Below are 15,114 nucleotides of genomic sequence, written 5' to 3'. Positions count from 1 at the left end.
CCATTACTTACATGCTATATGATCAACTTTTCTGATCCATTCCACACCTTTTCTTTCACAATGCAATAGCATTACCAGTACTCAAGTTTATCTTTAAGTAAAAACCAATGTAATATTATCTTTTTTTAAACCCCCTTTCATGTAATTTTTGTTACAATATGATCTATTCTTGATAGCTAGAGGTTATATCTTCTCAGAAAATTAAGGAGCTAACTTTATTGATCAATAAAATACTTAGAAGATATCAAAGTATCTATCACGTATCTATCATATTGTCACAGCCATTACATGAAAAGAGGTACAACAAAAAATTATTCCTATTTTATGGGCATCCGTTAATACTTAGCACATGTTACACTTGAATATTAATGTTTGCAATATCACCTTTGCCCAGGCCTTCCTGTGATCTGTTGTTGTTGTTGTGCAGGGTATATATGTACATATGGTCCATACACTAACAATACAACACTGCATAATAATGATATATTCTTATCCTTTGCTGAACCTTGAGCATAAATATGATTGAAAAAGTTGGATGAACCAATTAGTGTTATCATAAAATTAATTTCAAGAGAAATTTGTATTGCCTAATATTTCTTGTTTATCATTATCTGATATTTTGCATACATACTTGACCCCCCCCCCCCTAAAATAAAAAAATCTTGAATTCCCTATTGGGTTGCTGAAAATGACCTCTATTATGTCCTTTGTTTGGCTTGGCACATTCAACTTGGTCTATTTGTGTCAGAATTGACAGGCTAACCCCACCCACTTAATGATATATAACGCAGGCTTGAAGATGTTTCCTATAAATGCATTATTAGTGATAATTCTGAAGAAGTGATTTTACATGTTCAATGTAGTATCCTCCTTCTTCCTTATAATCTTAATATAGCTCATAACGTCCTTGCTGTTCAAATTATCTCCTCTCATATAATACATGTATATATAGATAACATATTTCATCAAGGTTTTTTTCAATGCCACCAGCTTAATACCCGGTTAAGGCAATTATTATGGGTATAACAATCATTTTCATACTGGAATACTGGTTTGTTTGCCAAACAAAATCCCAGGACTTATTCCTGATTATAATAATATAAATCATTATATTTACTGAGCAGCAGAAATAAAAGTGCAAAAATTAGAATAATGAACAAATTCTGCTGACTACTTTGGATGGATTTCTGCTCATATTAATCCATCAATGCAACCTTAAATTCCTTGCCAAATATCTATTTTTATTCAGTTCTTAAATAAAGATACACAGAAAGCGATTAAATATTGTACATGAAACATGTGAAGGGAGTCTATTGTTGCTTTAGCTCATTTCTAAAGTCTATTTTTATATTTATAATTTGAGTGTGTGCATACAATATCCAATGAGACTAGGAGATCACCTGACCTAAATAAGGGTACACGTCCTATGCCCAAGGCACCAATCATGTAACATGAATCATCCTCATTAGGTTCTACCCATACCTTCACATTCATCCGTACCTTACAAGTCTTTTTGGGAAATAAACCGAATGTGATTCCACACCATACAATGTTGTTCTAACATGGCTTGGAATTTTGATTACATTCCACATTTTAAAAGTACGTGTTCATATATAATGTACAATGTTATGTGGATATTAATGATGTAAATTGACTGGGCATATGTTGGTGTGTATCGTGTGCATGTATCGGTGGGGGGGGGGGGGTGCATGTGTGTTGTGGGAGTACTAGCTTCTATCTACCTTTTATACAGCATAACGTGATGAAATGGACAGGTTTTCTTTAATTTACCTGAACTTGCGTGTGCCTTATGCATAGTCTGTCCTTTGATATTGGGTGCACAGTTTAGACTGTCAGGCTTTTGTTTTGAAAAAATAATTAGGAAGACGGAATGACTGAAACTATGCTGTCTGAAATACATCTAAAAGATGGATTTTCCACTCTACATGTACTTGTATCCATGTAGTCTATAGCATAGTTTTCAACTGAACATTTGTTCCTCTTTCCTTAAAAGACCACAGATACAAGTACATGTAATACCTGAATAAAGTGGCATTTCCTATGAAATACCTTGCTTTTGAATAAATCAAAAAATTGAATTGAATTGAATTGACTGGATTGGTCTAGAACAAACCATTTTATCAAAATGCAGATCAAAACTCCATTGTCTGTAAAAGAGTAAATGCAGGTATTTCAGGTGTCCCAATGGAGCCATCCTTTCACATCTGAGGTGTTAAACCTCAGAAAAAGGTTATGTCAGCCTAAATTAGAAAATTATAATTTGAAAAGATTATAAGTGGTTTCATCTAAAGATGTATTTTCAAAGATGGAACCTGAAATATGGATTATCAATTTAAATATATCAATATATATTTATTGCCTTCTGATATTCACATCTTTCCAACAGAACGATCGTTTCCTGCAACTGATATCTAGAGAGCCAGCAGCCATGCCAGGTGCTCTGACGTTGGTTGGTGGCTTGCTCTTTCCACATCCAATCCCAAAAGCCAGGGATGCATGTGAATCCCGGCAATCCCCAATAAAACAACATACCATCCCACAACATAAAGAAAGCTCTGTGGGCTCAACGCAGCTCCTCCAATTAGGTACTGGTGACAGGTTTGTTCCATCAGGGCATATAATCACATGAGCAGGGATACAGAAGTGCATGGCTAGTTTTTATTTTGAGGACCCTCTCCCAACGAACTTCGCATCTGTAACGATTGACCTGTTTTCATCAGCTCGAGATTGCCAAATAACCCGCTATTTTTCAAACTCAGGATATTATCCGGAAGCTCGAAAATGCGTCTTTACCAGACCAATATGCTGATCACAATCTAGCTCGGACGGCCTAAATAGCGGGATATTTTGGAAACAAGACCAAGACCTAATATCCTGCTAATTGTTACCGTGGGCTGATGAGGTCGCTAATTAACTGGCTAATTTGCGATCAGGATAGTTAAAATAGCGGGTTATTTGGCGAACTTGAGCTGATGAAAACAGGCCTTATGAGTCTGTATGAACTGGAAACGGAGATGTACTGATTGCCCATCTAGAAAAACAAAGAAGGATCATGCAGTATCCCTTTAAAAGGCATGTTGGATGGCAAGTTAGAATCATTACAGAGAACAGATTAAATATCCAATGACATCCGGCTTACCAGTAAAATGATGACAGAATGTCATTAGGGAAATGATTGATGCTACATTCCAAGTAGTTTGAATTGCATTAATTCCATAATATTTCAGCATGGACTAGTTTAATGCTACTTATTCACAAAACTAAACCAAATATTGACGTAAATATTATGGATGAAAGGCAAAACTATTTCTATAATGCAGGCAGTTACTTTTCTGGGGAAGAATGATATTCATTCAACATATGATAATGTTGCATAATGGGAAATGCTCTTGGAAAAGGAGTTTGGTGTAGTATCATTTATAGGATAATAGGAAAAGTGGATTTTCTATGTATAGTTTAGGTTGATCTAGTGCTCAAGTCCTTTGAGAATACCCAAGCAAACTCTCTGCTTTGGAACTTTGGATTGAATCACAACTATTCCATATAAACATTTGAATTCACTGAAGACCTATTTGAAACTCAAGAATACTACAATTCCAAAGAAAATAGCTCTTTATCAGCCAAATTGGTCCATCGAAAAAGCCTTGATGATGAGAGAAATTGTCTTCACTGTCAATCTAAATATAACTCATCCTGCATTAGGTTTCACAGCATACTTCCTCCAGGAGGAAATCTTCAACATAGAAGTACACAATGTTCATGTAGCAGCAATATTCCCCCTCCCGAGATCAAGCAAGTGTTGATCAAATAATCTTCTAGAGCTTGAAACTCTTCCTTAGTTGTCTCTTTTAGGTAAGGGTGTAAAAGAGAGTGAAGGAGGTGAAGACAGTAGGAATTCAGTTTGAATTGGTTATAGCCAAGCCCAGCTGAATTGATGCTTTCTATATATAACCTGAACTGGCTAATCTTGCAGGTGTAGAGTATTGAACCGGTATCAAAGATAAGACCACATAGAAACTTCATTGTTCTACTATGAAAAGTCAGACTTACAATGAATATACAGGTATGGACCTACCCTGCAAAGTTCAACTGTGGGAGGATCCTCTCCTGATTTGTAATCACTGACTAATTTAATCACCTCTTCCAAAGCACAGACTGTTGTTGATGATGATGATGATGATGATGATGATGATATTGACTAACTTGCAATAGATGCCTACATGGTATCCTCTGCCTTTTGGTACTCTTTGACTAGCCTGATTAGGGTAGGGCTAAGTCATATCATCAATGATGATAATAATGCTAAAACAGCTAGGTGAATGAAAAAGCTGACAAAAAAAGAAGAAAGATCAACAAAAATGTGGTAAAATCATTAACTGACTAACCTGCAATGGACAACTATAGGAGGTTCCTCTGCTGTTTGGTACTCTCTGACTAGTTTGATCATATCTAAGATAGGTTTGACTGATGTAGGGACTCCATGGTCGGGCCAGGCTGTGTAATGGAACTGGTTGAAGATTTTCTCTTCTTTGTCCTGCATGAAGAAAGAAAAGAGAGAATAAGATGTCAAGTTTTGGTTTGAATAGAATAGATATAACAAAAAAATAAAAGAACACGATTCACTATGTTAAAAACAAACCACCACCTCCTCCTCCTCCTCCTCTTCCTCCTCCTCCTCCTCCTCCTCCTCCTAAATCTGCAGTCCAAAAAGTACTGTACATGTGCATGTAGGTAGCACCATTTTCCACATATATCTCATGCACATAAACAATAATCTTTGAAGGCAACTGGTGATATATACAAATAATCAAACAAAAGAAAATAACCCATGATACTCTTTATGATTTCCTTAGTTGTACATTTATTTGGTGCATGTATATGACCGCCAACAACAAATTATGCATGCTGTCATCAACTACAAACATATTGCATTCAGTGCGACATGAAATGTAAATCATTTTATAATTCTAAACACATTTCCTTGCTTTATTACATGCACCTAATCATTTTTGAAAAGAAACCAAGAAATGTATTCTAATATCTCTTGGATAATCACTAATGCATAATGATACAGTACACGGTGGAAAACTATAATATTGGATGCAAGTGGATGTGAACAATTCTTAATGATTTTTTGTCATGCAATTTCATTAACCTTTGTCATTTCCAACTAAGCTAAAGCTGTAAGAACTCATAAACATGTAGCATGCAACATTAAATTTACCATGACATTCTTGTCTGATCCATGTTCAATCCTTGTCCAATCTGTTTCCTGATAAAAATTGTTTGAATTTGGAGTGGTAAAGATACTCTGGAATATCAGGAAACTCTATAAGAGCAATCCAACCCTTGTAATAACTTGATTTGTATGAAAGCAGAAAAATAACAGAAACAGAATGGCAAAAGTTTGAAATGAATCAGACCAATAGTAAGGAAGTTATGAATGTTTGAAATATGAGATCACTACGTCTAATCTCAAATTGGTAGTTTGGTCAGTGGATTGTGATGTAGGACTTGGATATCTTTCCCATTTGCTGTGTACAAAAATATCATTAATTTTTCGTAAGTTCCTACTCTCCTGGGGCACTACTCAAAATAAATTATAGATAGCATGTTATTATAGGTCCTCTAAAAAGAATATTATAGACCATCCTGAGCAATAAATGTTTGAAAATGTAAATTTTAGAATTTTATATGTTGGAACAGATGGGAAAGAAACAGATGACATTACCGCATCAGCCAATTTGAAGTGCTCATACGTGTAGTGATTACAACTTTCAAAATTCATAACTTTCTTATATTTAGTCAGATTTAATTGAAAATTTTATCAGTTTTCTTCTCCGATTTTTCTGCTTTCTTTAGAGAAGTTGCCTATTTAGGTTAGATTTCCCTTTAACATTCCCACTCGTATGACCCTATTTCCCTATAGGATGTCAGTGTGGTATTGATGATGTCTGGATTGGAATATTTATTGCTACAGCGGGGAAACATTTGGCATACCCTTTACCAAACATGGCGGTGTAGCAATACAAATATTAGAGTAATGTTCTTCTATAAAGTACCATAGGTATTCAAGAGTTGTGATTTTCAATTTGTAGGCCTCTTTTTTTTTAGGGGGCAGGGGGGGGGGGGGGTAAAGCAAATACCTAGTCTTTTGAATAAAAAATGTACCTTTTAGTTTTACATTATGGAATAACACCTGGGAAATAGGCAACATTTATGCAGTTTGAAACAAGAGCAAAACAAGACATACTCTAATTGTAACTACTAACTAAGCTTGAAGGATGCATATATATTGCCAAGCTTTGTTGATATGATACTAATGAAACTTAATGATTTGTAGTATTTGTAATACAGAAAGAAATTTGATTAATCAGATTCGAATACGCACACAGAAAATACATGAAGATCATGAAATGCTACACGTCTCTTTTATATTATGACATACATTGCATGTATATATTTCCAAGAGAGCCCCCACAATATATGGCAGCCCCCCCCCCCCCCCTCCCCATATCTCCACCCCTGGGCAGTTCTTGTTGCAGTCCTTAGGCTAATATCCTTTGAGATGTGATACATCCTGAATTAGGAACATGAGATCAGACATCCAATATTAACATTATACTAAATAAATGTCTTTCATGGCATCTCTTTCTGTCTCTCTCTATCTCTCAGCTACAAGGCTCTCTCGATGTCTCTCTCTTACTACCCCCTCTCTCTTTCTCTCTCTCTCTCTCTCTTTTCTCCCTTTTTGTCTAACTAATTCTGTCTGTGAAGTAAGAAAATAAATAAAACTCCATCCATTTATAACTGAACAATTTGAGTAAGAAATGTTTTCTTTCATGTCGGTGAACAGGCTATTTTTTTACTCACTCTTCTACATCATGGGATGTACAATTTTATACTTCTTCATAATGTTAAATGATAATGAATTGTTTTACAAATCATCAATTCAGAGAAATCAATTCAATACCTTTTTTACTTAACTAATAACTTTTAAAATGTGTATTTCTTCACAGAAATGTGTATCGGAAAACGGTGGTTTAATACATATCCCTACTCACTCAGCACTTCCTGCAGCCCCTCCCTCCTCATATTCCATTCTTCTATTTTGTCTAGCATATTCAGTCGGTGATGATAAGATTTATTTATAAGTTCAGGTATCTTCTGAAGATGTTAAAACACCACTATTTAAATCAAAGCTCATAACAAAAAGCATAACAATTACACTTTATCACAATTTCTCCACATAATGCCATATGGCCAATATCTGCAATTAATCCAAACCTTTAATACTAAAAAAAAAATCACACAAAGTATGTGTACTTCCTGATCCTAATTCCACTTTATGTACATGTAGATTGTCAGAAATATCCTTATTTCCTTTAGACTTTGTCAGAGCATTATTCAACCAATTTCCCTTCAACAACATGTATTTCACTTTAACATTATCATGCTGACTGAGTATACCCTATATTGTTATGTTAAGTGTAAGTGTTATTCTATTATCAAATTTTCATGATTAGATGTCATGGTGTTACCATGCACACAATACCACACATCACATTACAGAGTTGGCCTTGTGGCATGTATATGTACAAAATGACTAATTGTTCCTGTAATGTACTTTGAAGACCTATAAAAACTATGTGCATGTTAAAATGGTTCTCCTACACAAAAGTATCTGATGGTCACAGAAACTACAACCGAATACCCGGAACAGTCATTTGAACGCTATGGTGGTTCTGCATCCTGATTTTACAAGTGAATCTCATCCTGTAGTAAAATTTGATTTTAGCTTCCTTATTTACATCTTATCATTACTTCCTTTCATAAATATGACTTAAGTATAGTACATATATATATAGAGTGTAAGACACATTCTAACTTTTGAGAGCCAGAAAGGCATTTTTAACCACATTTTACATTTCAACGCCCTTCTGGCACTCGGTTGACTAAAAGTTGGTCAGAAATGATTGCCATGATGAAGAAAGTTGCTTTGATGTCTGTAATTTTCATAACTGTATGCATACAAAAGTCTGTACTGCACATGTAGGATGACACATGTATATCTTGAGCACAACATCATGGTCTTGTATTTTGATCCACTTTCCAAAACCAAAAATATTTTTTGTTTTGTTTAATGTTTGACCCTACTAAAGGGAAGCAAAGCTGATTATTAAGCTGATTATTATAGGCATGTAGTACACACTTGACATTCTAAGAGCTATCCCTATTCAAAGAAAGCAAGTAACGCCCCCACAATCATTGAGATACAATACTTAGTATGTCTTATCAATTATACCTAAACATGGACTGCATCCTTATACTTAAAGGTAATACAAAGTTTTGGTAAATTTTGAAAATTGGCTGGATAGTAATTCCTTACAATTTTGATATATTTGGATGCCCTGCAGATGTATTATAAGCACTAAACAAATTATCCCATAAAACACTTCTGCTTTCGAGATATAATGAATATAAAAATTTACCAGTGCTCCCGGTAAATTTTGATAAATTTCAAATAGCGCCTACGGCCATACAATGATAGCTGCGAACATGAAAATCTCAGAATATGCAGTTGTGATATATAATTAATAAACGGGAATAGCAAATCGCTCGATTTTTGTCAAGAAACATTGTTTTATAGCTAAATCAATATCTTGACCTTGAGAGGGAGCTATACAACATAAAGAGCTAATAATTTGAATTTTTTTCACTTTAGACTCGATTTCAACCGCGACAACGATCACTGAATATTGTAGGATCACATATGCTTCCACTATGTTAATTTGAACCAAATTCATGACCCCATACCAAAGCTTTGTATTACCTTTAATAAGAACATCTTATGTGGGAATGTTGTCCATCCTTGAAAACTTCGCTGGATGTTTTCAAGTGTTCGAGCATTGTTCTGTATGCTCTTGATAAGTAGGCAGAGTCCTGTTTCTATTTTGAACTGTATGCACATTTATATTGATATGACTTTCTATTGTTTTCAATTATGCAAGATGTGGGTTTTTCACATTTTGAAGTTATCCCATGATAAGTATGTACTCTGAAGAAATCTAGCCAAATTAACAAAGATGAAGCTCACTTACATTAAGTCCTACCAAAGCATGCATTTCTTGAGATTCAATATACAATGGATGCTCATGGGATAGATTATAGCCAAATCACAGATTTCAAAATTTATGGTATTCTGTCTTTGATTGACAGGTGGATGCTTATATATATATGCAAGACAGCACATTTCACCAGATGATATACTTATGTCAATCTATCCATATATTGAGTAGGAAGGAAGGGAGGGGGCATTGTAAACTTCCAGAAAAGGGGGACCCTATGCTACAAATCATGTTCTAATCTCTGAAAAATATTGCATACAAAACATTTGATTAATTAAATTGGGAGGGGATGATAATCATTATACTCTTATACAAAATCTGAACCATGATATTGCACATGTTATAAGTCACATATATGGAGATCTTGAACAAATTCATGAACCAGCTGGTTTGCTTCACTGGAAATATCTATCAACAATTGTATTGTCATCACAACATTTTTGGCTGGACACACATTGAAACAACATCAGATGATATCTCCCACTCAAGGTCTTCGGAGATCATCTTATTAATGTTGGCTGCTCGAAGAACATGATCTTGCCAAAAAACCTAGAAAAAGGTCTCTGTCTCGAACATATATTTGGGTGTATAATGAAAATTTGATGCATGTATTTAATAAATAGTATGTCTCTACAGGAGGCTAGTGACAGAAAGTGACAGTGTGTAGTCAACATTAATTTCCCTTTCATATGGAATCTATAGAAGATTGTGCGGTTTAAGTTTAAAGATGACAAGAGAAAACAGAGTCCGGCTAAATAAGGAAAGAAATCTCCAGGTTCAGCTAAATTGAGGAGATTATTAATAAAATGTTTTGAAACAAGGCCAAAATGCAACCCTTTTTAACCTTTATTGCTTAAACAACGGCCTTCAATGTATGCAACTAATGCAATTCAAAAGCATAGTTTCTTTTTACTAGAAAAAGTAATCTAGAGTTAATTATGGGCTGATTTAAATTGAAGCACTATGCTATTCCCATGCAGTTATACACCCTGTACAGCATTTTTCTGTTTCTAAGCATCATAAGTATAAATCAAGACAATTTCATTAGTTGAGACAGAATTGTGAGGGAATGATAGATGGGAAGACTTCATAGACTAGCCTAGAATCTATCTTTGGTGGAACAGCTATAATGATAAATCAAAGTTAGAGAGCAATGCAAGGGCATCATCTGACACAAAAATGATGAGCTGTAACATCACGGATATCTCAAATTCCGTTTAACCGCCTGTCAAAACCGGACGGTTTTCGGTTAAACGATTTATTTAAAAAAAAATAAAAAAAAAAAAAAAATCTTTTTTTTTTTTTTTTTTTTTTGGCCGTGTGAAAAAGCAGGAAGGTGATTTAACTGAAAGGCGCCGATTCGTGCTTGTGAACTAGTCACAAATAATAGTAACAATGTCGTTTTAGAATAATGTGTAAGATCATTAAAGTAAATTAAAAACAGTAGAGGACCTAGGATAGAACCTTGTGGTACACCATGTGTTAAACTTGGATGAATATATATTGAGATCTATTACAAAGATTACTTTCAAACCAAGATGACAGACAAATTGGAGTGTTGTTCTAGTTTCCAAGTGGTAAGTCATCACACCGATTACTGAGCTAGGAGACATTGCCAGGCATAGTGCCAGGTGGAGGGGCATAAATCTAAACTTTAAAAAAAAAAAAAAAAAAAAAAAAAAAAAATATTAAAAAAAAAAAAATTATTAAAAAAAAAAAAAAAACAGGAAAACGAAACCGTCCAATTGAAAACGGAATCCGCCATGGGCGGTCGGATACCGGACGGTTAAACGTTTGACAACAGCACTAACTGAAATGGATCTCTATATATCAGAATATCATTTACCACAGCATGGTTGGCATTGCATTCTTGTTTACAGAAAAAGCAAAAGTCAGCCAAGATCAATATTATTTTGTATATTATCAGACAGAAGTTCCCGATTCCAAGAGTGCAATTTTCGGATAAACAATTTTTAATTTTTTTTTTAACAGCAGTAGGTTTCTGTACAATAAAAATGACTGATGTGCATGTGTGTTTCAGCATGTGACCTAGAAAATAAGGTGTACAACAAATCTGTATTATCTAAATATAACACTCCAATGGCCAAATTTGAGAACTATATGTACAAGTATATTACAATATATCCTTGAAAAATGATATTTGTAACTGAAATAGCTATATAATGTACTTTAATTCCCAATCATATTTCAAGTCAGAAATATAACTTATCATCTAAATACCATAACAGTGCTATTATCTATATTGACATAACTTTAAAATATATTTCTGATTTAATTCTTTAAACACAGTTTACATGTACCAAATTATGTACAGTGACTAGTCTATGACCCATGATCTTGACATACATTGTAAGCTGACTATTTTTTGTTTTTATTCAAATGAGTAAACTTTTCTCCCCTTTTAACTTGAAATCTATTTCAGGAAACATTCAGCAACCTTGTTTTAGCAAATATCCATTGGCAGCCTCATTTGGTTGTACAAGGCCATGGCATGACATGAACATACAGGAAGGACATATGTGACCCTGACAACAAAAATGAGCCTAAGAGGATTAAAATGGTCATTCATCCTACATGTACACATATTGTGTCCTGTATGATATGTGTATGTGGCATTAATAGTTTAATACCTAATTTTTTCTTAGTCCAATGATTTCCTTGTAAAATGTTCTTTTAGCAATGCTGGGCAATCTTACACATCAACTTGATTTACCAATCAATTATACTGAACAAGTTCCTTCAGAAAAGCAGGCACAGCACCAATCTTTTTAGAAAGTACAATACTTGGTTACCCAGTATACATAATACATACCCACATACTTAAAGTTAACATAAACCGTGAGCATTACAATTGACTAAACAGTGAAGTTTTCGGTAGGACCACCTCTTCCTTTACAACTGTTCATAGTACAAATCAAAACATTACATCATTCCTATTATTAGGGCCCACACCACACGAATGTGTCATCATAAATTGTAGAGGGTAAAACAAACGTGTACTGTGCAGATGACTATACTTGTCAACCAAATCACAGTTCTGTATATCATAAGACATGAAAACATTAATTTCACCCAAATCAAACATGGAAGCCAATCATTATTATCATTAGAGTTTTGGGTTAATGATCATAAGTATTTGGGATGTACACATTTTCTAATGTTCTCTTGATCATAAACAAAATGAAATTGGAGAAGTCATAACACATGAGTAGGATGAAATGACATTACTTGCAAGTAAATAACAAATCCTAGAGACCATATTCCAAACCATACATACTGGTATACTTTCAAATGTTAATATTTTTCTTCAGGTTTTTGCAAAAAGAAAGACAGTGTTGAATGAAAGCATGAGTAAGGGAGTCAGGATGGAAACTTTCAATTTATGACCCCCTGTTTTTTTCACAAGTTCGCCATCTTCAGCCACTTGTCTCTACAAAATGATTTCAATCTTCCACATGTAGGTCAAATCCTAGGATTAGAACTTATCCAATTAGTTGTAATTAGTTGTAATTGGCAGTGCTATATGTAGCTCCCGATCTTCTTTCACCTGATGTCTTCATCAATCCTACTCTGTTCTTGATATGGTAGTTTTGAAGGTCAATGAACTATCTAACAGGTAAGGCTGTGAAGGGTAGTCGAATGCTCGAGTACCCGCACGGTTGACAACTACTCGGGTACGATTTCTCATACCCGAATATTCGGCCGCAAAAAAAACAAATGTCCAGGCCGACGCTTACCCGTGCCTGGGTGAGCGGCGGCCGCTGGCATGGTGCCGTCGGTAAAAATGTTTCCCAACTCAAGCACTGTCAAACTCACCACTCAGAAACTGGGACCAAATGTCTGGATTTCTGCTTGGACTTGGAGGAAAATGGATTATTCTGCCATCCTTGGTTTTTAAAACAGCATTGTTCACTGTTATTATTATTATTAAATCGGCGCCTTCAACTGCAACTCAAAGTAAAATTGCATGCGTTTTCGGCGACAGTGGTATGTATGGTGGTGGCAACAAAAAAAAAATAAAAAAAAAATTAAAAAAAAAAAAAAAATTAAAAAAATTAATAAAAATAAAAAAAATAAAAAAAAAACAAAAAAAAACCATGGCGTCCGAATACTCGAGTATTCGCTTGTAAACATAGGAGTGTACTCGGGTACCTCATTACACTGTTGTGCACAGCCTTACTAACAGGTACATTCTAAACCTAAACTATTTGATCATCATTAAAAAGGGCAGAGGGTTGACCTCTTTTTTTCCCTTCAAAATAGAAGATTGTAAATACTTTTATTGTACTGGCTACACTCAGCATGTTATATTAAAGAGAAATTTCTGAAAAATTGTCACTCATAGTCCAGTCACTGTGCAAATTTCAATAGTGATTTTCAGGGAACGTAATTTCCAACGGTTTCTTGTTTTTAGTTTGTTTATATTTGTTTATATTATTTCTATATTGGGTGCGGGACAGTCCAAACTGCCTACCGACTGCATGAAAAACAATTCAGAATTACTTTAAGTCAGTTTACCTGAACTCATGATTACCTTTACAAGATAATCAATGGTGACACTATTACATTTATGTCACTAACTTTTGGCAGCATCTTACATGTATGTATGTCGTCCATTTTTAAAGCATCAATATCACTCAATTTCATCCTTCTAATGTAAAGGTGAATGTAGTACTTTGTATTGACACACAGTCATGGAAAACTAGACATTACAGTGATGATTATGTTCTTCACGTAAAGGTACAGTAATCCCCAACAAAAGGAATTCTCTCTTTATTCAACAGTAAGTAAAGTCCTATCCTATCATTGAAATTGAACACAATACATCTGCAAATGTAAACAAATCTATGTCATCGAACTCCCACGTAGACCAAAAAATAGTGTGTATTTTCAAGGATAGACAAAATAAAGAAAACAAACTACACTACCCAAAAGCTTGATTTCTTAGATAAGCTAGAGATAAAGTGATTCAAAATCAAAAATATTTACTTATACAGCCAATCAAATGCCATGATTTCAGTAGCTTCAGTAGGGCCCAGCTCTGATCAATAACAAGTTTCTTAGAAAAATTAATTCCTTATTAGGTATCATTAAGACTACATGTGCATACATGTATTTCATCATTGAAGCTACAGATGGGCAACACATAAAGTGTATGGATAGTCTGCTGAGAGCCAGAATGGTGCTAACACATGTACATTTACAGAGAGTTACCGGTAATGCCCTTCTGGCTCTATACAGTCGGTATGTTAGATGCTCAAACAGCTGAACAAAGCTCTCTTGTCCCTTGGTAATACAAAAAAGCAGTTGTAAATGTATGTGTTGTTTACCAGATTCAAACTTGAAGGAGACTACATCTTGTTTTTAAATTATCTAATAAGGTTCAGTCATCCATGCATGCTGTCAAACAACGACTCAGCATAAACAAAGTTATGCATTCATCCAGACTTATGTCAATGGATCACATTGGCTGCTAATAGGGGTGATTGTCCACATATATGGTAACTATTTTGCAAGAAGACAACAACAGTTAACTAATAATGAATGCTTTCAAACAACATTCCCTTTCCGATAAAGTTATGCATTCTGAGCGCTCCGAGTCAATAAATCAAATTGACTGCAAAAAAGGGGCGATTCTCCACACATGGATAGGGAGAGGATTTCCTTACATTCTCCTCCTAGGCTATGCTCTCATCAGAGAGGGAAATTAGGGATATGGAATGATAAATTTCTCTGTTCCCCTGCCTGTAATATGAGCGCAGTTGTCAAGTCTCTTTTCTTTCCTTCTGCAGTCTCCTAGGCCCGTAAGACTAGCAACATCATATCATCCCACCACAAAGCACCATAACTAAATACTAATGGACACTCCACCCCACTTGCCTGTGCTATCACAATGTAGGATGAGAAAGATGATATTAATAATTTCCTGGTCTTGGGGTATTCA

General features: G+C 34.7%; 1 protein-coding gene across 1 annotated transcript in view; it reads right to left on the bottom strand.

Moving 5' to 3' along the window:
- Positions 1 to 15,114, bottom strand: part of LOC592279 (nucleolar protein dao-5) — a 54,534-nt gene that overhangs the window by 19,664 nt on the left and 19,756 nt on the right. Inside the window, exon 7 of the mRNA XM_791811.5 lies at positions 4,407 to 4,555. Within this exon, the coding sequence (XP_796904.3) occupies positions 4,407 to 4,555 (149 nt within the window). The remainder of the gene's footprint in view (positions 1 to 4,406; positions 4,556 to 15,114) is intronic.

This window comes from Strongylocentrotus purpuratus, unplaced genomic scaffold (assembly GCF_000002235.5).
Source record: "Strongylocentrotus purpuratus isolate Spur 01 unplaced genomic scaffold, Spur_5.0 spur5_scaffold_6, whole genome shotgun sequence".
In the NCBI taxonomy this organism is placed as follows: domain Eukaryota; kingdom Metazoa; phylum Echinodermata; class Echinoidea; order Camarodonta; family Strongylocentrotidae; genus Strongylocentrotus; species Strongylocentrotus purpuratus.
Note: the sequence above shows the minus strand (reverse complement) of the source record. Positions and strands in the feature narration are given on the sequence as shown.